The sequence below is a fragment of the Fistularia commersonii genome, chromosome 33, assembly GCF_037954325.1.
Source record: "Fistularia commersonii isolate RoL2024-O1a breed Wild chromosome 33, RoL_Fcom_v1.0, whole genome shotgun sequence".
NCBI lineage: Eukaryota > Metazoa > Chordata > Actinopteri > Syngnathiformes > Fistulariidae > Fistularia > Fistularia commersonii.
In genome coordinates this window covers 10,235,101-10,262,272 of record NC_141316.1, presented here as the reverse complement: position 1 = coordinate 10,262,272, position 27,172 = coordinate 10,235,101, and the positions used below count along the sequence as shown (strand labels likewise).

General features: G+C 40.9%; 1 protein-coding gene across 1 annotated transcript in view; it reads left to right on the top strand.

Moving 5' to 3' along the window:
* The window catches only part of LOC147215032 (double C2-like domain-containing protein alpha), a 30,682-nt gene that overhangs the window by 1,409 nt on the left and 2,101 nt on the right, over positions 1-27,172 (top strand). Inside the window, exons 2-10 of the mRNA XM_086140948.1 lie at positions 2,760-3,118; positions 4,431-4,510; positions 6,396-6,470; positions 6,559-6,668; positions 10,080-10,206; positions 13,317-13,376; positions 15,534-15,724; positions 17,598-17,679; positions 17,840-17,936. Of these exons, the coding sequence (XP_085997074.1) occupies positions 2,764-3,118; positions 4,431-4,510; positions 6,396-6,470; positions 6,559-6,668; positions 10,080-10,206; positions 13,317-13,376; positions 15,534-15,724; positions 17,598-17,679; positions 17,840-17,936 (1,177 nt within the window). The 5' untranslated portion in view covers positions 2,760-2,763. The remainder of the gene's footprint in view (positions 1-2,759; positions 3,119-4,430; positions 4,511-6,395; positions 6,471-6,558; positions 6,669-10,079; positions 10,207-13,316; positions 13,377-15,533; positions 15,725-17,597; positions 17,680-17,839; positions 17,937-27,172) is intronic.

Genomic DNA, 27,172 nt, shown 5'->3' with positions numbered 1-27,172 from the left:
GATCAACACACATGCCACCAACTGCCTGGTGTGTGTGTGTGTGTGTGTGTGCAAATTAATGAACTGATGACATCTTGTTGCTTGTTTACTAGGATTGTGCTGTGTGTGTGTTTGCCTTTCTCCAATGTTTCCCATTATCTCCTCCGCAAAGAAAACGAATGGTCCAATCAGGACGCACCTGCCGGGCGGCCGTCGAGCCGTTTCCTCCTTCCGGTTGAAGTCACGCCGGCGCGGTCTTAATTTAGATCGTTCCTTCTGCCGAGACGGCGACGCTTTTCATCTCACGCCGTCGACAACAAGTTTTATCTCCCCGCCGCTTCTCGTCCGGAGGTCGGACTCCTCCGAGATCCTCCGGGATGAACCGGCGCCGGTTCTCCCGTTCATCATTTCCTCTGTTGTGATAGATTAAGACGCCAAGATGGCCGCCGCTTGTTGTGGTACAGCCAGGGCGTCCGTCATGCCGCCTTCCCGAGCCAACGGGCTGTCACTTAAACTCCTTTCAGTCAAATGAGTCAAAGAAGTTTTAGGTCGGGCGGCGGCGGCGGCGGCGGCGAGCCAGAGATGTGGGTTTCATCTCCTGCCAAAGCGAGGCGGGGAAGCTCTGCAGCTGAGACACGCGTGATAAACGACCCTCCACCCGTCGTTCCGCTGAAGGTCAACAGTCAGACAGAACCGTCTCTGAACCCGCTCATATTGACTCTCCCCCGGCGGCGCTCGGCTCGTAAAGGGAAGCGTCGGGGCGACGAGAAGTTTAATTTCCCCTCCAACGCCATCATCCTTTACGTCTCCGGGCCGCGGCGCCGCGGGAAATCCGCGTTCCTCGTATCTGGCGATGTTCAAAAACATCTCAGAGCGAAGCTTTTTTTCTCGCGGATGGAAAAACACGTCGGCGTCTCTTCGCGTACTTTGGGCGAAACGCGTCAACGTGATTACACGTGTCGAGTTCGCGGGCCTCGAGAGGCTGCGGGATTTTTTGGCCGCCGCGTCTCCTCTCCATAAGGTGGCTTCTTTGTAAATATGCGTATATAATTAGGCACAACAGCGGGTTTAAACGTGCGTTTATTTCTATATTTCGGAGGAGCAGCTGCAGGCTGATATCCGCCGCCGTTATGTCACTGTTTATCCACGTCGTTCACGAACAGCCCACGTAATCCGCTCTCATGGAAGCGGAAGCGGTTACTTCAGGGACTCGAAGGCATCCGCCGTTCGGTGCGCGAGCGAGAATTCGCCGAGCGGATCTTCCGCCGTGGATCGATGGACGTGGAGAGCGGTAGGTAGGGCGGTGATGTGAGGGCGGGGGCTTTTCAAGTATTGAGGACAGAACGCCCCCTCAAGGCCTGCTGGCTTTTGGAAAACAAAGCTGTGAGATGTTTGTAATCCGCCCACCCCCCTGTTTATTTTTGGACGGGAGCAGACGTATCAGACATATCAGCCTTCCGGTCAGTTCCGCTCTCGGCTCGGGCGTCTTCGGGGTCTTCCTCCGCACCTGCCCGAGCCGGCGGCTTCGGAAAGACCCTCGTAGGTCCCCGTCCTCCTGGGTGGATGCGGCTCCGTGGAAATGCTCCTCCGCTCCCGTGCTTTTCATCCGCACGGTGGACGGGAAGGCCTTTCAGCGCCATCCTATCTCTGCGTGCAGCTTGAGGCCGAGCCACGGCGGCGGGGTTTTTGCGAGGGCGAAGACAATGGGACACGCCCGGGTGGTTCTCCGGGGGATGCGAGATACGTTTGTCAGACCGCCGGTCGATCGGACGCAGATTCGGAAGCTCCTTCTACGGGAGCGGACGAGCGATGCCGCCAGGAGGCCTCCGCCATGTCGCGCAGGGATCGGCATGGAAGCAAATCCAGAGGAAGATTCAATAAGAACCCAGAAACATCAAAACTTTCTGCACATTACATTACATTACATTACATTACATTACATTTGGCTTTTATCCAAAGCGACTTACAAATATACAGAACAGGAAGCTTGGGTTAGTGAGTTTTTTTTTTGTTTTTTGAAAAAAATGTACACACACACACACACACACTGCATAGCCTAACTTGCTGTCTAACCTGATCTGGGGCATCAGCGCAGTAAAAAGTCCTGAAGGAGAAACGTTTTTACCTGTTTCTTGAAGGTTGAGAGAGATGATGCTCGTCTTGTTGCTTCCGGAAGTTTGTTCCACCACTGAGGTAGTAGAACTGAGAACAGTTTTGCCTGAGATCGCTTAGAGCGAGCAGAAGGTTCTGCTAGTAGGTTTGTATTAGAGGAACGCAGCTCTCTGCCGGGAACATAAGGTCTTATCATTTGGTTCAGATATGCCGGACCTGTTCCTGAGGTGGTTTTGAAGGCCAGGGTCAGGACCTTGTGCTCGATCCTGGCAGCTACTGGTAGCCAGTGCAACTGGATGCACAACTAAATAATCCCACCTGGCAGGTTTGCCGGGAAACTCCCTGCAGGTCAGCAGATCTGACGAAGCCTCCAGGATGAGCGCTGGGACAAACTAGTCCGGTTGCAACGACAAAAACAAATAAATATTAGTCAGATACCTGGGATTGATTCGATCCGATGGTTGAATTCCACATGCGGCGTGTGGATGAGAGGGTGGATGGATGGACGTCTCTACATCACGCGTGAACGAAAAGGAAAAGAGTTCTTCATGTGAATGAAAGGGCGAATGGTTGTGTGTCTCCATAGAACCCGTGAGTGACAGAGTGAATGGCGTGCAGATGCGAGGGCGTCTGATTCCTTGGTCTCCTTGGTGTCTCCTGCCTTCCAGCTCCATGACTGTGCGAAAAGGAAAGCGTCTTGGGATCTCCATCCAGGAGCACATGGCCATCGACGTGTGCCCGGGTCCCATCCGGCCCATCCGCCAGATCTCCGCCTACTTCCCCCGCCTGTCGCCCACCTCCTCCTTCTCGGAGCCGCCGTCGCCCAATCAGACCGCCGCTCCGGTTGCTGTCAGTCCTGGTGGCGCCGGGCCGGGCGGCGGGGCGGTGACGGCGGCGGCGGGTCGGGGGAACGGCGCCCTGCTGTCGCCACTGTTACCCGGTGCGGCGGGCGGAGGGGGATCCCTGTCCGCCATGAGCAGCGTGGACACCTCCATCGAGATCGACAGCTGCGACAGCGACGATAACAGTGAGTCGCCCCGAGTTTGACCCCGCTTCACAAGTCGGGCGGCGATTTGAGCAAACATCCATGTTTAGAGCCTCTGACTCACGTCTGCAGCGGCGCTGGAAGATGGCGGGGTGGCGCCGCGCCAAGCCGCGCTCCTCGTTTACTCGCATGAATGCCGGCAGATAAATAGACTTTTTAAACAATCGGCGACCCGATTCTTGACCGCCACCCGGATGCTGCCTCTCTGGCGAGGTTCGGCTTTGCGGCGGGAGACATGACGGGAGCGGAGCTCCACAAATGAATTTGGTCGGACGTTGCATAATGACACCTGCTGACTTGTTGACGCCGAGTGAGAACAAAGATGGCCTTGTGTTTTTAAACGCCGTGTCAAAGGCAGACTCCTTCAGCAGAGAATAGTTACGCACAAACCAGATTATCATTATTATGATTATTATTTATTTATTTATTTATTATTATTATTATTATTATTATTATTCTCATTTCTATTAGAGGTATTTTTATAATCATCATCATCGTCATCTTCATTATTATTATTATTATCATCAGTATCATAACTATCATTGCTGCTATGATTGCTATTTTAGCTATTATTATTATCATCATAATAATATTTAATCATAATTATTATTTTTATTTTATGCATTATTACCATGAATAGCATTATTTTAATTATCATTATTTTCAAGATATTTATTGTTGGTGCTATTATCGCTATTTTGGCTATTTTTACATTGTTATTATTATTATTATTATTATTATTATTATTATTACTATTAATATTATCATTATTATTAGTATTATTATTATCATTATTTTTAGGACGTGACGTTGTGTCATGGAGACCCTGACAACAAAAGCCAGAAGCAAAAGAAGACTTACTATTATTGTTATTACTATGATTATTATTGGCATCATTGACATTAGTTCTATTGTTGTTGTTGTTGTTGTTGTTGTTGTTGTTGTTGTTCCTACTGCTATCACTGCTACTTTGACTCCTAGTTATGATTAACATTACCATTATTGTAATTGTTATTACTATTATTGTTATTATTGTCACTCCCATTATTATGGCTCCTGTGGCAACCGTGGCTAATATTATTACTATGGCTTTTACTGTCAGTGTCACGCTTGTTTTTATGGTCTGAATGGAAGAAGATGATGATGATGATGATGACAACTTCTTGATTCGTAGCAGAATGTTAGATGACTGGAAGGCCTCCTGTCGGAGCGTTCGGTCACATTTCCTGGTTCACCCTTTGAAAGCGTCCGCCGAAGCTCTGCTAAATGTCGCTCTCTGTCCACCGATCTCCAGCCTCCTTGGGGACCCTGGAGTTCGACCTGCTGTACGAGCGAGCCACCAGCTCATTGCACTGCACGGTGCTGCGGGCGAAGGTAAACGCCGCTCGGAGCCTCCGGAGCTCTGCAGCTATAGATAGCCGCTTTAAGTGACACCTTGTTTTGTTTGTTTGACTTCTTTGTGTATTCAATCAAACGTCGCTTTCTATTCTTTCCTCCCTCTCCGCGGGCGACGGTGCGGCGGCCGGGGACGATATCCGGATTATTTCCGGATATTTTGACACCGCCAAGCGCTTGACGTCCGCGGCTTGGGAACGCTGCGGTTTAATGAATGCTTTCGAGCTAAAATAGCAAATTAAGCGCGCAGACGCGGAGGATTATCTCTGTTGAACATCGAGTTAGAAACGCCAGATGTAGCGGGGAGCAGCCTGTTCGCAGAATTTAAGGTCGCCGTTCCACGAGCTGCTGGAACAGACCGTTTTAAAAAAAGGGACTGACAGCACACATAAAGAGGGAGGCTTCAAATACAGGATGGATAAAATTAAACCAAAGGCGGGACGGGTGCGCGACAGATAACAAGCACGGAGGGCGAACATGAACCTCCAAAGGTCTGAATCTGAGACGGCGCGAGAACATTATTAGTTTCCGTGACAGTTTGATGCCGTTTTTAGAATTTCCCCACTTCGCTGCGGAGCGGATTTCCAGCCTGATCCCGAGAGTTCGGGTTCTCGTCGTCCTCCGTCACGTGCCGGCCCACCCACGCGCCTGCCGTCCCCGGACTTTCGAGAAGCTTCGTTCAGGATTTCTGAGATCTTTTGTTCCACCCGCCAAACGTCCGCACTCCCCCGCCGCTCTGCGGCTGATCGTCAGTCTCTCGGCCCCGCCTGTCAACAAATCATCCTGTCAAAAGGCGTCAATCCGGTGACGTTCGTACATTTTTAGACTTTACCGAGATGCTCGCGGTTCTCCAGGTTCTGCGGGTTCTCTGGGTTCCCTCCCACAGGAGGCTCATCGAAGACCCTGGATTGTCCAGATGTGTGGTTGCGGAGAAGAGCTACAAAACAAAGAGGACGAGTAAATGTTCGATCTGTAAATCGAAGCCGCTCTCGTTGTTTACCTCCACGTCTGTTGATGTTTGAGGACCAGCCCGGACGCTGTGAAGGAGCCACTGCTGCTCGGGCGATAACGCGCCTCGGTCCTGGAACGCAGAGCGAGGAGGTCGTGCGTCTGCGAGAAGCTGTGGGCCGAAAGGGCCGAGAAGGTCCTGGCGGAGCCCGGACCAGAACTTAAAAGCAGGCGCCTCCATTCAGCCGTGGATGAAAAGCATGTAAATAAGAGCAGCAGCACCTCAGATGTGTGTGTCCACACACACACACACACACACACACACACCTGAACCTCATGAAAGACTCTCCTTTCTGAAAACGTTTTGTGCGGCTCTCAATGGAGGAGGTGAACTTTGGGTTGAGAAGATTCGATGACCCACATCTCCAGGAGAGAGCTTGTTGTTGACAAATAGCTGATATTCCTTTTACTGTGTTGAAGAACGTCCTTTCTTCTCCTCCTTTGGGCCGCCGCCTCCAGGGGTCACGGCCAATCATCTGCCTCCATCCATAAACCTCCTCTCTGGTCCTCCTCCGGACCTGCAACCTCAGCATCCTTCTAGTCAGATCTTCTCCACCCCTCCTCTGCCCACGTCCAAACCATCTCAGTGTGACTTTATCTCCAGAACATCTACCACGTGCTGTCCCTCTGAAAGACTCCTTCCTGATCCTCTCCGTCCTCCTAAAGAAGAACCTCCACGTCTTCACCTCTGCTGCCTCCAGCTCTTCCTCCTGCCTTCTCCTCAGCAGAACTCTTCAGTATAGGAGACGTTCTCCACCATGTGTTGTCCCACCTCTGCCCCATAGGGGTTTTAATTGTTTAGTTTTGAGCTCCTCGTGCTTTTGGTGCCTTGATCGTTTCTCCGTTCCTCCTGCAGGGCCTGAAGCCCATGGACTTCAACGGTCTGGCCGACCCCTACGTCAAGCTGCACCTCCTCCCCGGAGCCTGCAAGGTACCGTTCTTCTTTAAACCAATTGTTGTTCCACGGCAACCCGGAGAGCCGTCGATGAACCTCCGACGTGTTTGTCTTTGACCTTCAGGCCAACAAACTGAAAACCAAGACGGTGAGAAACACCCTGAACCCGGCGTGGAACGAGACGCTCACCTACTGCGGGATCACCGAGGAGGACATGTATCGCAAAACACTGCGGTAAAGAGAAGAACCCGTCTCTGCCGGGGAAACGCTCGAAATCTGATGTTTGCATGGAGTCCGGGGTCGTGCGACGGCGCAGTCGTAACAAAACGCCAGTGTGTGTGTGTGTACCAATCAATCAATCAATACTTTTATGAGGATAATAAGGATATTAATACTTGATTGATCCCCACAGTGGAAATTTGTGCATCACAGAAGCGCAACAATAACAATAAATATGAAGAGACAATTAAAGGAACAAGAAGGATAGATGATTTGTTATTTGTGATTGTCAAAGAACACACAATTAGATGATGATTAGTTTATATGTGTGTGTGTGTGTATAAATACATATATATACACACACACACACACACACACACACACATATATTTATGTATATGTGATGGTGTGTATACATGTGTATGTACATATATGTATATATGTCTATATGCATGTATATATGCATGTAGACACACATATGTATGTTTGTGTGTATATGTGTGTGTACATATATACATACACATATGTATATATGTATGTGTCTATATGCATGTATACATGTATGTATACACACAAATGTATTCATGTGTGTACACAGATATGTACACACACATAAATGTATGTATGTATATATGTATGTGTCTATATGCATGTATGCACACATAAGTATGTTTGTGTGTATATGTGTGTGAACACACACATGTACACACACATATACGTATGTATATGTATATATGTATGTGTCTATGTGCAGGTATATATGTATGTATACACACACATGTATGTTTGTGTTTATATGTGTGTATACACATATGCACACACACATATATGTATGCATATGTACATATATGTATGTGTCTATTTGCATGTATGCACCCATAAGGATGTTTGTGTGCATATGTGTATGAACACATATGTACATATGTATGTGTCTATATGCAGGTATATATGTATGTATACACACATATGTATGTTTGTGTGTAAATGTGTGTATACATATATGTACACACACCTATGTATGCATATGTATATATGTATGTGTCTATGTGCATGTATATATGTATGTATGTATGTATTCACAAAAATGCGTTTTTGTGTCTACACATATATGTACACACACATATATGTATCCATATGTGAATATACGTATGTGTCTATATGCATGTACTATGCATGTATACACGCATATGTATGTTTGTGTATATATGTGTGTATACAAGTATGTACACGCACATATATGTATGCATATGTATATATATGTATGTGTCTATATGCATGTATGCACACATATGTATGTTTGTGTGTATATGTGTGTGAACACATATTTACACACACATATATGTATGTATATGTATATATGTATGTGTTTATATGCAGGTATATATATATATGTATACACACATATATATGTTTGTGTGTAAATGTGTATACCTATATGTACACACATATATGTATGCATATGTATATATGTATGTGTCTATGTGCATGTACTATGAATGTATACACGCACATGTATGTTTGTGTATATATGTGTGTATACAAATATGTACACGCACATATATGTATGCATATGTATATATATATGTATGTGTCTATATGCATGTATGCACACATATGTATGTTTGTGTGTATATGTGTGTGAACACATATTTTCACACACATATATGTATGTATATGTGTATGTGTGTATCTATCTATGTACATACACATATATGTATGTGTGTGTATATGTGTGAAGCCACCTCCCTTTAATGATTAACATAGTGCAAGCTGTTGGTCTGTGCAGGTGTGGTTGAGGACCAGGATCTCCTGTCAGTTAGACGTGGGTCGTCCATGATCTCCCCTCGTCCCCGGTCTCTTTGTGCCCCCCCCCCCCCCCCCCCCCCCCCCCCCGTGCGGCGTACAGTGACAGATTGAGGTCAGCCTCAGCACTGCGGGGTGTTTTCATTTCGCTGACCCCCCCCCGCCCCCTCCGGAGGTGGCAAAAGCTGTGAATTGTCACTGCCTGTGACTAAAACTTTGCAGCGCCACACGTGGGAGTGGGATTTAAGGAGGACGGGAGGTCGATTTCTCGGGGGAAATTAGAGACGTCTGAGCCCGGGACGCCGTTATCCACCGGCAGACGGGAGGTCGCGGCCCACGCTAACATTTAGACATCACGTCCCGCAGCCCTGACGTGTCTGTCCGTCGGGCGAACGGAAAACGCATCTTCATCTCACGGCTTCAAGGCCGAAGTCGTCCGAACATCCGCTTAGAATCATTCAGGAGAACGTCTGGCCTTTCCATGCATCCATCACAGAACCACGGACGCACAGAAAGATGTGGATGGATGGGTGGATGTTATATATACAGCAAAGGGGGTGGATATATATATATATATATATATATATATATATATATATATAGGCGTCAATATAGATATTAAAATAGGTATAGATATGGAAATGGATATAGATATATGTACAGATCTGGATGAATTTTACACATACAGAAATACATGGATATATGTACTACATATACTACATATACTATATTTACTATATATACTATATACACATCTACACTATATATACAGAACGGGATGGATAGATAAATATATATATACACATACATACACAGAATTATATGGATATTATATACACAGAACATGGATCTTATGTACATAGAATGATGGACATACGTATGTATTTATTTAGAGAATAATGGATGGATATTATATATATATATAGATTAAGATGTGTGTTTGTGTATATTTGGGATGGATGGGTGGATGGAGACTGTATATACAGAAGAGAATGAATAGTACATAGAATGAGAAGGATATCTAAATATATACATACATATATGCATAAATATATATATATGTATCTATACAGAATGGAATGGATCTCGTAGATATGTGCGGTATCCAATGGCGACATGGTGACGGCGTCTTTTCCAAAGGTTGTTCAGAGCTCGAACCAAAACAGGAGCATCCAGTTAATGGCGTTTTAAGTAACTAAGACACTTCGGGGTTGAAACGGAGCTCAATCTTGGTCTGAGACGTCCAGAGAAGAAGCCAGAGACCTCAGGACAAACCTCTTGAGTTCTTCTGCTCCGGCCCGGACCTGGCTTGGAGTTGCATCATAAACCTACCGTGCTTTATTTTAAAAAGAAAAGGTCTTGTGTCACCACAACAACAGGTGTGACCTTGCGTTCCCCGCCGCCGCCGCCGCCGCCGCACACGCCCAGCACATGTTTGCCTCAATTTGAATTACAGTCCACGACTCTGGAAGTGTCTCTGCATCATTAATGGGCTTCGCTCATGGTTTATTCATTTGTTTCTCCATCTCCCCCTTCTTTGTCCTTCTCCATCACCCACCCCCCTCCTCCTGCTTCTTCTTCTTCTCCTCCTCCTCCTCCTCTTCGGCGTCGTCCCGCTCGCAGTGTGTCGGTGTGTGACGAAGACAAACTGACGCACAACGAGTTCATCGGGGAGTCGCGGGTGGCCCTGCGTCGCGTGAAGCCCGACCAGACCAAGCACTTTAACATCTGTCTGGAGCATCCGCCTCCTGTGAGGAGAACACACACCCGGGCGGAGGGGGAGGGTCCGAGGGGGAGGGCGCGAGGAAACGCGACAACATCGGACCAGACGGTAAAGCAAATCCTCCGTGGCTTTCTAACCCGGAGCTTCTAGTTTACCGGAGGAGGTGCGTGGAGGTGCTAAAACGTCTGAGGCTCCGACTCTGCTGCACGCTTCATGCACGCAAACATCTGAGGAGAAGCCCACGAGGCCGCCGCTTGACGCTTCTTCTAGGGTCACTTCCTCTCGCTCACAGGGAGAGCGGCACTCTTTACCTAGCATGACGGCTAACGGTTCACTGAAAAACTACAAACATGGAGAGACGGAATTCTTGTTCGGTTACTGAAGTCTGGATTCATTCAAGTGAATTCTGGGATGAATTTAAGTCCAGTTGTATGAGCTGGACCACTGAGAACCTCCACAGATGTGAAGAGAGTGGTTCACGCCTCCTCCTCGCAGCAGGAAGGTTAGATTCCCTCACCTTCTGTGTGGAGTTTCCATGTTCTCCCCGTGTCCACGAGGGGTTCTCCGGGTTCCTCCTGCAGGCCAACCGATGAAGACCCTGCATCGGATTTCAGGTACTTAGGCTCAACAGTCCAGAGCAATGGAGAGTGTGGAGAAGAGGTGAAGAGACGGGTCCAAGCAGGTTGGAATGGGTGGAGAAAAGAGATAGAAGACTTTCAGCCAGAATAAAAGGAAAGGTGTACAAGACAGTGGTGAGACCAGCGATGATGTTTGGACTAGAAACTGTTCCAATGACCAAAAGACAGCAGGCAGAACTAGAGGTTGCAGAGATGAAGATGTTGAGGTTCACCTTGGGAGTGACCAGGATGGAGAGGATCAGGAATGAGTCTATCAGAGGAACAGCACATGTTAGATGTTTTGGAGAGAAGGTCAGAGAAGCCAGACTGAGATGGTTGGGTCATGGACAGAGGAGGGATAGAGAATATATTGGTAGACGGATGCTGGAATTGGAGCTGCCAGGCAAGGCAGGTCTGGAGGAAGACCAAAGAGAAGATTTATGGACGTAGTGAGAGAAGATATGAAGGTAGTTGGTGTGAGAGAGGAGGATCCAGAGAATAGGGTTAGATGGAGAAAGTTGATTCGCTGTGGTGACACCTGAAGGGAAAAAACGAAAGAAGAAGAAGAATCTGTCACAGGGGTGCAGGACATGTATGACCGAGACAAAGTGATGATTGATATGTTTTGGACATGAACAAAGGAGTGTTCATGTCCAAACCATGGTGAAGATCTGGGTAGAAGGTTGCTGAAGGTGAAGCTGCCAGGCATGAGGTCTGGAGGAAGACCAAAGAGAAGATTTATGGACGTCGTGAGAGAGGATATGAAGGTAGTTGGTGTGAGAGAGGAGGATCCAGAGAATAGGGTTAGATGGAGAACGTGGACTCGCCGTGGCGACACCTGAAGGGAAAAGCCGAAAGAAGAAGAAGACGAGTGACAGTTGAGATGGTGTCCTGCACACACACACACACACACACACACACACACACACCCACACACACACACACACAGAGCCCTGAAGGTACAGATGATGAATGCGTGAACACACAGGTAGCAAACAATGCGACCTATTATTCTGCTCACGCTTTCATATCATGCATCAGATTTTAATCTCCTCTTGATTTGATTCGATATTCAATCCGGTTTCACGTCTGTAATGAATCAGGCGTCCGGCAGCAGACGGACGATATCAGCGATGACGCTAAAATATCACATGCTAATTGGAATTGTGCTTGCAATTATAATAAATGTTAAATATGATATACTAGAAGATAATTATTTCAGGCAGGGAGTCATAATTTTTCCTCGAGTCCTACAAATAGCTGTTTGCACGGGCTAAATGTCAACCGGGTCGCACATGGGAGGTGGGAAGCAGGAAGGGAGGGCATGAGTGGACCGCAGGGAGCAGGAGATGGAGATGAGAAACAAATGGATTAGAAAATAAAAGTGGTGGCGAGCGGCGGAGGTGGAGGTGGAGGGCGGCGGCCGCGTGCTGCGTCTCTGTTCTCTGGGCTGTCGGGATTGGATTGACCCCCGGAGGACGCCGGCCGCCCGCCGATCAAACACAGAAACGCCTCTGTGGGTCCGTGGAGCTTTGTTAGTTTCAAAGAGGCTCTGTCGTCTGTTCTGCAGCACAGACGTCCCTCCATCCCTCCATCCATCCATCCATCCATCCATCCATCCATCCATCCATCCCTCCATCCATCCATCCATCCATCCATCCCTCCATCCATCCATCCATCCATCCATCCATCCATCCATCCGTCCATTCATCCATCCCTCCACCCCTCCATCCTTCCATCCATCCGTCCATCCATCCCTCCATCCATCCGTCCATCCTTCCATCCATCCATCCATCCCTCCATCCCTCCATCCCTCCATCCATCCCTCCATCCCTCCATCCATCCATCCATCCATCCACCCCTCCATCCTTCCATCCATCCGTCCATCCATCCCTCCATCCATCCGTCCATCCTTCCATCCATCCATCCATCCCTCCATCCATCCCTCCATCCATCCTTCCATCCATCCCTCCATCCATCCGTCCATTCATCCATCCCTCCACCCCCCCATCCTTCCATCCATCCGTCCATCCTTCCATCCATCCATCCATCCCTCCATCCCTCCATCCCTCCATCCATCCCTCCATCCCTCCATTCATCCCTCCATCCATCCTTCCATCCATCCATCCCTCCATCCATCCGTCCATTCATCCATCCCTCCACCCCTCCATCCCTCCATCCATCCCTCCATCCATCCTTCCATCCATCCATCCCTCCATCCATCCGTCCATTCATCCATCCCTCCACCCCTCCATCCTTCCATCCATCCGTCCATCCATCCGTCCATCCATCCCTCCATCCTTCCATCCATCCATCCCTCCATCCCTCATCCCTCCATCCCTCCATCCCTCCATCCATCCCTCCATCCATCCCTCCATCCATCCGTCCATCCTTCCATCCCTCCATCCCTCCATCCATCCATCCCTCCATCCATCCATCCATCCATCCATCCATCCCTCCATCCCTCCCTCCATCCCTCGCTCACCCTCTGTCTCTTCTCTTTTCCATCTCTGTCTCCAGCTTCCTTCACCCACAGCGATGAGCACGGCCTTGAGAGGGATCTCCTGCTACCTGAGAGAGGTGACCGCTGCCGCCGCCGCCGCCGTTCTCACACCTGCACTTGCCTGCAACATTTCTCTGCTCAGAGAAAGAAGAGGAATGCAAAGTAGCATCTCCTCTTGCTTCTCTGCAAAATCCGGGATTTACAAATATGCAAATATTCATATTTCACGAGAAAAGCGCCACCGCTTGCGGGGAGTGACCTTCCAAGACGAACCCGCGGCTTCGAAGTTCGCCCGTTACATCAGCGCGCGGCGCCGGCTCGCCTCCGTGCACGAGCGCCGACAAAAACCCGCGTCTTTGGCGGATAAAGTCGACAAAAAGCCGGACGTGAAATTCAGCTGAAAACCTCCCGTCATCCGTGTCTCCGCCTCGGCGTGTTCAAGGTTATTTACCGCGTCAGGTTATTGTCCTGCCTCGTCTCTGCGGGCTGCCAGCCCACACACTCCTTCCCATTCACACACCGCCATGTGTGCACGCATGCATATACGTGTGTGTGTGTGTGTGTGTGTGTGTGTGTGGCAGGCTATTGATGACCGATGGCTTCCCCTGCCCTAATGATCGTCCCTGTATTGACGAGCCCCGTTAATGCCAGACCCCCGGGGCCCGCCGTCCCCCGAGTCTTAAAGTCTCCTGCAGATGACCTCCTGCAGAGTGGAAGCTCCGGAGAAAGAAGGAGGAGGTGGAGGCCGTATCGATCACCTGCTCTGTCGGCTCCCGCCTGCAGAAAAAGAGGCATAAATGAGGAGGAGGGACGTTCGGTTGCGATGTTACCTCGGCTCCCGAGCTAAAGAACGCGCACCTTCCCTTCGCCGTTTGCCCGAAATAGTCGCGACGTCCATAAATAACCGTCACGTATGGACGGCGCTGGCCGCGGGGGTGAGTCACCGCCCGGCCAGAACATCATCTTCCGTCCCTCGCCCTCCTTCGCCGCCTCCTCTCCTCCTTTCACCTGTCACTTTCAATCTACTCTGTTATTCCGCCCGTTGCCAGACGCCCGGGCAACAGTCGGCTGTTGTCTCCGCGAGACACCCGAGCCAGGAGCTCACACTTCATTAATGCGAGGCGGCGGCGGAGGACGGATCCACGCCATCTGATCTAATTGATCTGCCGATTAGTCGATCTTGATGCGGCTTTGCGCCGCTAGACAATGACATGTTCATTAAATTAAGACGCATTTTGTAAATATAGACTTGTCATAACGTTTGAAGTCGTTTATTTGCGTATTTTGACCGGCTGTCAGTCGCGCGCGTGCGAGCTGTCCTTCGTTTTAAATATAACCATGTGTTAGAACTGTTGTTAGTCTTTTCCCGGCTCGCCGTTCTGACAGGGCGGAGCGGAGAAAATGAACTCCGGCGAGGTCTCGGGTTTTACGCCCGCCGCCGTAACACTCGGCCGCGTTGTTTACTACACGCCATCTGTGGCGGAACGTACCGGCGCCGCTTCAACATCCGCCATCTGGCGTGCGGCCGGAGGAGGAGGAGGTCTTACCTCACGGACGCCGCTTGAAGTCCGGTCAAATTTTTTTTTAAACACGGGCGGCATTCTGCCTCGAGCGGCTCGCGATAGAAAGCAGCGATGTCACAGAACAGACCTGCAGCGCCATTATTTCATTTTATTTCTTTTTCTCCGCAAACTCCGGCAGAAAAATAACTAAAAAGGTATTACCTTGTTCACTAAAGAAGTAAGAGAATAGCCATTAATGCTAATCTCATCCATGCTAATCTGTGCTGCAGGCTAAAGCTGTATATAAACACGTATGATATTAACAGTCAGGTCACGGTTTGAAGAAACATTTTTCATTGTCGCCGTCATGATCGGACTAAGAGGCCGAGACAGACGGCAAATCAGGCGCCCCGCGGCTTTTAGGCGCCGCTTGCGTTTCATCAGCTGCAAATGAGGAATATCATTTACACACTAGGGATCGACTCGGGGCCTCGCTCCTTTCGCTAATCTGCAGATGAAGCCGGCGTTTATTCTTTTGTTAAAAGAAAAAAAAAATTTTTGTTGTCTTCTCCTTTTGCTAATTGTCTTCTAATAGAAGATTTATGGACATAGTGAGAGAGAATATGGAGGTAGCTGGTCTGAGAGGGGAAAAAATCCGAGCGGAAAAGAAGAAGAAGAAGGCTTCTAATTGTCTCTGGGGATCAATAAAGTTGATCTTATCTTATCCTCCAGTGGGAGAACGAGCAGCAGAGGAGCCTGGAGGAAAGAGGCCGCCTGCTGCTCTGCCTGCAGTTCCTTCCCCCGGCCGCCGACGCCGACGCCAAAGCCGAGCGTTCCCGCGGCGGGCTGTGCGTGGGCGTCAGACGCTGCGCCCACCTGGCCGCCATGGATGTCAACGGCTACTCCGACCCCTATGTGAAAACGTAAGGACCCCTAATGAAGAGTTGTCATCTTTTAAAAAAAATAATCAGAGTAAACACGCAGACATGATGGATTTGGCGTGAACCCTCCTCCCGCCGGCTCCCTCTGACCCCGTGAATCAGCCGCCGTGTCCGCCCGTGACTGACGGATGGCCCCGCCGAACGCATCACGGGATAATGGAGACGGATTGAGACGTGAGCGGACGCCCCGGCGGCGAGCGGCGGCCCGTTCGCGGAGACAATAACCGAGGGGCGACCACGCGGACGGTTGTTTTTAGCGAAGGAGGTGCAGGCGATCAGGGTGGAAGCTAAGCTAACGCCGCCGCGGTGAACATCCCCGGGACTTTCATTACTCACTGATGAAGGAAAGCCGATAAGCAGGGTGTGTGCACGTGTGTGCGTGCATGTGTGTGTGTGTGTGTGTGTGTGTGTGTGTGTGTGGCGAAGAGGTCATGGAGGTCCGTGGCGATACGCTTTTCAAATGGAGCTTGAAGTCCCTCCTTGTCTTCACACCGTTTCCTGGGTACAGTTCCTTCCTTCGAACACACACACACACACACACACACACACACACTCTCTCTCTCACACACACACACACACAAATGCTACGATAAGCAATCCACCACGCTCACCTCAATCCACCACACGTCAGCATCCTTTCTCCTGCCGCCCCCCAGGTTTGTGCTGCGAGCCCACGCATGCTTCCCTCACGCGTCTCCATCTCGCATCTCCACGGCGCCTCCAGAAGCTCCGGCACGTTCCTCCAGGATGCTTTGTTGTGTCTGAGGGTGTGTGGGAGCAGCCGTGGGTGGGAGGAGGAAAAAATACTCGCGGAATTCCAACGACAACCACAGAGAGGAAGGCGGGTCTCTCTTGTTCTGTCTTGAGAACGCGGGGAAGGGGTTTGGTGCTTTTGGAGATACCAAATGACGGACGTGGCCTCCTACTCGAAGCCCTTCTGAGCTCGGAGGAACGTGGAGGTCCTCGTATTTGTGACGAGTCTGCAGAACGTCCCCTTGTTCTCTCTGAGCTGGAGGTCTCTGGTCTTGGTTTGAAGACGTTCCTCCTCTTCACCTCAGGTTCTGGTTCGTACCTGCTGGGGTTTGGGAGGTCCTCGGGTTCTTCTGGATGCTGGTCGGCTGATTCGGTTCCTCGGACGGAGACGGACTCTGTGCCGGTTCCCAGTTGATACGATCATCTGAGCATCTTCTGGCTTCCTACTGACACCAGCACATTGTGATGCAGGCCAACAAATTATGAAATAGGACCTCCTCAAGCACTTCTGACCATCATCTTACACTTCGTGAAAATGTTTGAGTTTATATACATGGGTTTGTCTGGAGGCAGCAGAGATGAAGCTGTGGAGGTTCCTCTTTGGGAGTGATGGAGGATGGAGAACATCAGGATGGAGTTCATCTGAGGGACAGCAGATGTTCTGGAGAAGAGTCAGACTGAGATGGTCAGGACATGGACAGAGGAGGAGAGACGGTGAAGATCTGGTTAGAAGGATGCTGAGGTCAGAGAAGGTCTGGAGGAGGTTTATGGATGGAAGAGAAGAGGACAGAAGGTTAGATGGAGGAACGTGACCTTAAATGGAGCAGAAAAAGAGTTTAGGGACATTAGAAGATGGTTGATAACAGAGTTACGTAATATGTATGTTTCTATAATCCTGCTGACCTCCTCCTTCTCCCTCATCGCATTCCTGATCTTCTCCCGGAGACGCCGACAAATGTTCGTGAGCATATTTTCTCTGACAAAGGAAAATCTCAGGCCGCCGGCGCCGCAGTGCAGTGCTGAGAAGTGGCGGAGATGTTTGGCATCTGCTTCGCCTCCTGCAGGAACACCAGAGTCACGGCGTCACATTCCTCCGTTACAGGTACCTCAAGCCAGACGTCCAGAAGAAGTCCAAGCACAAGACCGCTGTGATAAAGAAGACCCTCAACCCAGAGTTTAATGAGGTAGAAATGTGTGTGTGTGTGTGTGTGTGTGTGTGTGACCACCAGAGCTGAATGCATATTTGTGAAAATCCAGCAGAAAGCTTTTGTTGCACGTATGTCTCCATGTTAGAACTTCATGGGAACCTCCGAGGCAAGCCGTGACCTCCGTGTTTGGTTTCAGGAGTTCTTCTATGAAATCTCCTTCTCTGAGTTGACCACCAAGACGCTGGAAGTCACGGTCTGGGATTACGACCTGGGGAAGTCCAACGACTTCATCGGTGGGTGGACCAGAGAAACACGGCCGAGGGGAAGGTGGTTTGGAAAGGATCCTTAATTTCTGAGAGCAAATTTAAAAAAAAAAAAGTTTAAAAATCAATCAAAAAAATATATAAATATATATTTAAAATTATATACCAATACAAATAAATATGAAAAAATACATATTTTTTTTAGACATGAAATTTATATTTTATATATCATTTTATATCTATTCATTTATGCATTATTTATAATTGACATATTTAAATATACAAAGACACACATATATACAAATATAGAGATATAAAAAATATTTTTTGATATATTCATTTATTTAGTTATTTATATGTATATGTTCATTTATTTATATATAGACAACCACACAAATATATATGTATATATAGAGATTCAAAATCTCTTCTATATATCTCTCTCTACATATACAGGTATTTAGGTATGTAGAGACTTAAAAATATATATGCATATTTGTAGAGCCATATAATTTAAACAAGTGTATATATAATTACATGATAAACAAACATATGTTTTATATACATTTATTTTATTTATACATTTGTATCTGCATTTATATATGCAGATACAGACACACACATATATACATGCAAAAAGAGAGAGAGATTTAAATACTGAATATGTATCATATAAAATGTATAAATGTTTTCATTCATTTATTAATTGATATGGATCTGTATATAGAAATTTTAAAAATACATATATGTTATCAATTGCATGTGTATTTATTGATATTTATTTGGTTATTTGTATATGTATGTTAATACATACACATAACACACATATATGTGTGCAAAGAGAAAATTTAAACATATACACTTACTTACATATATATGTTTATGTGTAATTATTTATATACACTTGTATATATACAAATATCTTATATATATATATATATATGATATATAATTATATTAATTTTAGTAAATTCATGTATATAAACATATACATATATACATATATATATATATACATATATAATCATTTGTAATAAGTTACTGATTTAGTTATATATCATTATGTAAGTATTGTTATATAAGCACATATGTAAAATAAACATAAAAATACATGGAAATATATCGATTTTAAAAATCTATGTTTTATAATATATATTTGATTTATATGAATTCATTTGTATCATATACAAATGAATTCATGTGCATGTGCATGTGTATGTGTGCATGAGTATGTGTTCAAACATACACACACCCACACACACATACACACACATATATGTGTACTCTTGGTGTAGAGAAATTGAAAAATAATAATTGGTATATATATCAATTTTAATATTTGTTTATATATGGATACTTAGAGAGCATTGACTTTTTTTCCAAAATCAAATTAATACATATTTATTGATATCTATTTATTTATATCTATTGTAACATTAATCTATTTATATTACACACACACACAGAGATATATACATTGAGAGTTATAGACACACACATATTCATATAGATAATATAAGTCAATAATATATAATATAAGATATAGATAAAATAAAGTCAAACTATATATGTACATTTATATATATATACATATACACACATATATATATATACATACATATATATCATTTATATATAAATGTAATAAGATGTATTGTTTTATATACATATTTCTTTATATTTTTGTTTTATACTTTTATTTTTATCTATCTCCATATACACATATACAGATGTATATACATATATACATATATATGTATATATGTAGATATAGACAGATTTAAAAAAATAGAAATGTATGTGTATATATATGTTAAACAACATACAACATACAAATGTAGTAGAAAAATATATTGCTAATATTAATACTAAATATTTATTTGTCTTTCATTATTTGTGTATATATATATATATATATACATATACATATATATATTTGTATATATTTGTATACAAACAAAGATGAACACACAGACATATACCTATATGGAGGGAGATATAAAATATGAATTATAAATAAGGTAAAAAAAATAAACAATTGTATATACACATATTTATATACATATATATGTATATAAATATATATATATAAAAATATGCTTATATTACTTATGATATAAGTTATATGGTTAATATACTTATATACATTCTTATATTATTCTATCTTATATACATTCTTATATGATAAAATATGCAAAAATATATACATATATTTATTTTTATAGATTTTATGTCTATGTATTTATTTATTTATACATTTGGATGTAATCATATGGACACATAAATAAATACATGAATGTAAAGGCAGACATATTAAAGTATTAATGATTAAATATATCTTTACATATTATACATATATATAATGTATTTGTAGCTATTTATATTAAATATAATTACAATTATCTACATATAGGTTAAAAAAATACATATATTTCTTAAATACATATATATTTATTTATTTATATTTATATTGAATTAGGATGTTGTTTTCATGTGCAAATATATATATTTAAAAACACATACGTATAGAGAATGATTTGAAAAATACAAAAAATATTTTTAGATATATATGTTCATTTACTTTTGCATGTCTATCTATTCATATAAACATATCCACACCTATACATAGATATTCAATACAAATATATATATATATATATTATTTATATATAAATAAATGTAATGAGGCATGTTGTTTTATATACATATTCCTTTATATTTTTTTTTATACTTTTATTTTTATCTATCTATATATACACATATACAGATGTATAGAATATTTTTATTATGTATATCTATTTACGTATGTTACGTATATACGTATTTATCTGTATATATATTTCTGTGTGTGTCTATTTTTATAAGCACACATATTTATTTGTATATCAATCGAGGGTAAAATACATATGAATAAATATAGTTTATATATCTATTCATGTAAAAACATAAATAGATACGTAAACGCACAAATTACAAATATAAACATATATACACACACATTTGTGGCTACTTATATATGTATAGCTATATCTTAATAAATATGTGTGTATGTATATATGTATGTTTATATGTGGTATATTTATATATTTATATATACACATAAATATTTACATACATAAAAAATACCTATACACACATCTATACATATATGGATGTTAATATATTTACATCCACAAATGTTCATAAAAACAAACATATATATATACACATATATATTTGTATATATATGTATATATGCCTCTGTTTATGTCTGTATTTAGACAAATGTATACACGCACACATATATCATTACATATATTATATATATATCAATATAGAAATATATTCATAGATATATATAGATGTTTAAGTATACACATGTATATTCATACACATACATATAAATGTATATATACATGTATACATAGATGCATTTATGTATATATATACAATTATATGTATTCTATTTTTGTAGCTATGAAAATGAATATATGTATGTGTGAATATATTCTTGTTGATGTAGTTATTTACATATATGAATACACACATATATGTGTTTATTCATGTATATATATACATATGTATGTATATGTGACATTATATGTATATATATATACAAATATAGATGTATTATACATATACACATATATAGACACAAACAAAAATATATATACATAAATTGATATATATACACACACATGTATATGGAGATATATACATCTATGTATTTGTATATATATTCAAACATACATGTTGACATATACATTTGTGTATGTCTGTGTGAATATATATATATGTACACTCATATTCACACGAACAAATACATACATACACATATATCCACATATACATATTAACATATATATGTAAAACTGTATATTCATATATGTGTGTATATATTTTTCATACATGTGTATATACATTTATATGTATATATATGTTTACACTAACTCATATATATATATATATGAACACAATTATATACATACATATACATATATATACAAACATATGTATACAGGGTTATGAAAATATATATGCATACAAATATATACATATTCCTGTTTGTATGTATATATATATGTGTGTGTTTATATACATACTTATACACACATGAAGATTCGTGTATACACACATATGTAAACATATTGAATATATACATCTATATATATTAATATATATACACATATATATAAAATGTATGTGTATGTTTATATTTGTATTTTTAGTTATTTGGTTTATATATTAATATATTTATGTGTTTTTACACATGTGTATTGTATATTATATGTATACACATGAACACATTTATATAAAACCAATATAAACATTTTATATGCATACAAACACACATATATAAAAACAAATATATACATATATATCGTATATATGCACTACATATATAGAGACATATATATATATAAAGGTGTGGATGTACATATTTATATAATGCACATCAACAGGCAAATAAATGTAAGTGTTAATGTATATATACCTACACATGAGCATATACATATCTGAGTGTATATATACGTACAATTATGCATATATGTATATATTTTTAACAAATATAAATATATATGCACATACATATATAAAAAATTATATGCATATATGTATATATATGTACATATATATTTTTATGTTTATCATTACATACATAAATACATATATATGTTTATATATACAAACACACATACAAATAAAAATTCAAATATACACATGTACGTTAATACACGTGTGTATATATGAATATATGTATATTTACACATAATATAATATACATAATATAATTATGTTTTTTTTGTTTAGAATATATGTGTATGTATATACATTTTTCGTTTTATGTGTGTGTGTGTGTGTATGTGTGTGTGTGTGTGTATCTTAATATATGTATGTGTAATATATGTGTATGTATATATATTCTTACATATGTGTGCGTATTTAACCCTAAAAATACACATATAAATGTTATTTTGTATAATTATATATACCTATATATATACACTTGAATTAATATATACATGTACACATATATATCTAAATACACATATATATATTTATATACACACATACACAAGTAACATATATATATATATACATATATAGATACATATATTTATGTGTATATGTAAATGAAAGGTATAAATATGAATGTCAACACTCAGACATAGACCCAGACAAATATAGATATGTATGTATTTATGTATACAAAATATACATACAAATATTTGCACATACATATAAACAGATATATGTATATGATTACATACAAATATAGAGACATAAATATGTATATATGTATGTATTTCTATATACGCAAACATTTATACAAACATTTTTGAGAGTATTATTCGTACATACGTTTACACATATATACATAAACACACATATGTGTACAACACCAATTTATAAATTTATACGTCTCCTTGTTTATTTAGGTATGTATGCATGTATTTATGTATAGATGTATGCATGTATGTATATATAAACATAAACAAATATATGGATACATATTTATACATTTATGTACATTCATAAATGTATTAGCATATATATTTATATGTGCATATGTATTTATATACATGTTCATGTAAGTATATATGAAATTATATGTGAACGTATATGTGAGTATATATGTGTATAAGAATAAGAATAAGAATAGGAATAAGAATAAGAACAACTTTATTCATCCCGAAGGAAATTGTTGTGCCAGAGTTTCAAGTAAAACATAACCATATTAAATAATAGTAGGAAATTGTATAAAAAGTATAAAAAAGGGGGGAGAAAAAGAAATCGAATAAAACTATATAGTGTCAAAGTATGTCTATGTATATACTCTGTGAATACGATTGTGGGTAAATATGTGTATGTTTATAGATATACATATGTACAGTCATATATATGTTGGGTGTGTATATATAAATATATATATACAAATATGTACATATGTATAAATATATGTGAAAAAAAATTATTTATAAATAAACAAACATACAAATATGTATAACTATACATATATATATTCACAACCACAATTATAAACATATAAAGCATTCATTAACATATTTATACCCATACACATATATAACCAGATATTTATATATATACACTCATTTATAAACTAGTTTATGAATGCATATATGTACACATATTTATATACATTGATATGTGTGTGTGTATATAAATATGTGGTTATTTATGTTCACACACACATATATATATATACATACACAAACACACATATAAATATAAAAATATATACATATATATATAAAACATATAACATACACAAACATGTTTATACACATATGTATATACATACATATATCTACATATATATGTGTGTGTATGTATATTTATACATATACACATATATAAACATATATGTATATCTCTATACTAAAACTTAACCATACATAGATATGTGTTCATACACATAGGTACATATGCATGTTTTCATGTGTATGTGTATGTATATATGTTGATATGTGAGTATATATATATGTGTGTGTGTGTGTGTGTGTGTGTCTGTATATGTGTATATATGGACGTGCTGTTTAAACGTGTATGTTTATATACATATATACATATATGTATGTATATGTTTAACTATATATAGATATGAACACAAAGACATATATACAAACATAAATATATATATATCAAATATAACATATGTGTATAGAAAGGTATATATGTGTATATACATACATACATAAACATACATTTATATATATATATATTTGCATATAAATATCATATATATGTATACATTTATATATGAACATATATACATACATATATATTTGTGTTTATGGCCGTAGATGTATGTACATACATATAGCCACACATATATATATAGGTATACATGCAAATGAGTGTATACATATATGTGTATATATACATATATATGTATATATACACACACATACATATTTGTTTGTGTATATGTATACATTTGTGTGAATATATAATCATACATACAAACACACATACATGTGTATATAGATTTATGTATATATACATATGTTTCTATAAGTGTATATGTGTATATATATATATTAGTATGTATACAATTGGATGTGCATATATTTGTATACGCATGTGTACATACATACATATATTTTTTTTAATGTATTTATTTACATATATCCATATGACTATATATAGACATAAATACAAACACATATATACACACATAAATATATACATATAAATCAACACATATATACATACATACAGACATATACACCACATTGGAGACAAAGTGTGATGGTGCCTATTTTTAAGAATAAAGGGGATGTGCAGAATTGAGGCAACTATAGAGGGATTAAGTTGATGAGCCATACAATGAAGTTATGGGAAAGAGTAGTGGAAACTAGACTGAGAGCAGAAGTCAGCATTTGTGAACAGCAGTATGGCTTCATGCCTAGGAAGAGTACTACAGATGCAGTATTTGCGTTGAGAATGCTAATAGAAAAGTACAGAGAAGGCCAGAGGGAGCTGCATTGTGTTTTTGTAGACCCAGAAAAAGCATATGACAGGGTGCCAAGAGAGGAGCTCTGGTATTGTATGAGGAAGTCTGGAGTGGCAGAGAAGTATGTTAGACTGGTGCAGGACATGTATGCTCGCTGTGAGACACTGGTACGGTGTGCTGTAGGGGTAACAGAGAAGTTCATGGTGAAGGTGGGACTCCATCAGGGATCAGCTCTGAGCCCCTTCTTGTTCGCAATGGTGATGGACAGGCTGACAGATGAGGTTAGACAGGAATCTCCATGAACCATGATGTTTGCAGATGACATTGTGATCTGTAGTGAGAGCAGACAACAGGTAGAGGAAAATCTAGAGAGGTGGAGGTATGTTCTGGAAAGGAGAGGAATGAAAGTTAGTTGCAGCAAGACAGAATATATGTGTGTGAATGAGAGGAACTCAAGTGGAACGGTGAGGCTACAGGGAGTGGAGATCAAGAAGCTGGAGGATTTCAGGTACTAAGGGGCCAAAAGTCCAGAGCAACGGAGAGTGTAGAAAAGAGGTGAAGAGACGGGTCCAAGCAGGTTGGAATGGATGGAGAAAAGTGTCAGGGGTACTATGTGATAGAAGACTATCGGCCAGAATAAAAGGAAAGGTGTACAAGACAGTGGTGAGACCAGCGATGATGTTTGGACTAGAAACTGTTCCAATGACCAAAAGACAGCAGACAGAACTAGAGGTTGCAGAGATGAAGATGTTGAGGTTCTCTTTGGGAGTGACCAGGATGGAGAGGATCAGGAATGAGTCTATCAGAGGAACAGCACATGTTAGATGTTTTGGAGAGAAGGTCAGAGAAGCCAGACTGAGATGGTTGGGTCATGGACAGAGGAGGGATAGAGAATATATTGGTAGACGGATGCTGGAATTGGAGCTGCCAGGCAAGAGGTCTGGAGGAAGACCAAAGAGAAGATTTATGGACGTAGTGAGAGAAGATATGAAGGTAGTTGGTGTGAAAGAGGAAGATACAGAGAGGAGGGTTAGATGGGGAAAGTTGACTCGCTGTGGTGACACCTGAAGGGAAAAGCCGAAAGAAGAAGAAGACATATACACCACATATGCATATATGAACATAAATGTATGCATGTATATACTTATATGATACACAATTTAAAGAATGTCATATACAGTTATAATTTAATATAAATAATAATAATATATATATATACATTTGTATATAAACATATATATTCATCTGTATATGCATGTGTATATGTCTGTATATGAATGTATGTCCACACATATAGATACACACATATATACCGATACATAAATATAAGTTTGTATGCATATATACGCATATGTATATATATATGTACATATTTTTGGATATATATAATTTGGTATATATGTGTATGTATACACACAAACCCTTATACATCCACACATGTATGTATGTGTGTGTGTGTGTGCCTGTATATATGTATATATATACATATATATATATATATATATATATATATATATATATAAGTAATGTTGGTATATATGAGTTTGTCTATATATACCTATATATGTATGTGCATATAGCTCTGTGTACATATATACATATATATATATATACACACACATACATGTGTCATTATATATATATATTTGAATATATTTATATACACATACACAGCTATATAAACACATAAATGTACATATTTACACATATATAGAACATCAATATAAACAAATATATATACATACATACATTTATGTTTGTGTATATATATGTGTGTGTCTTCGTTTGTATATTAGTATGTACAGAC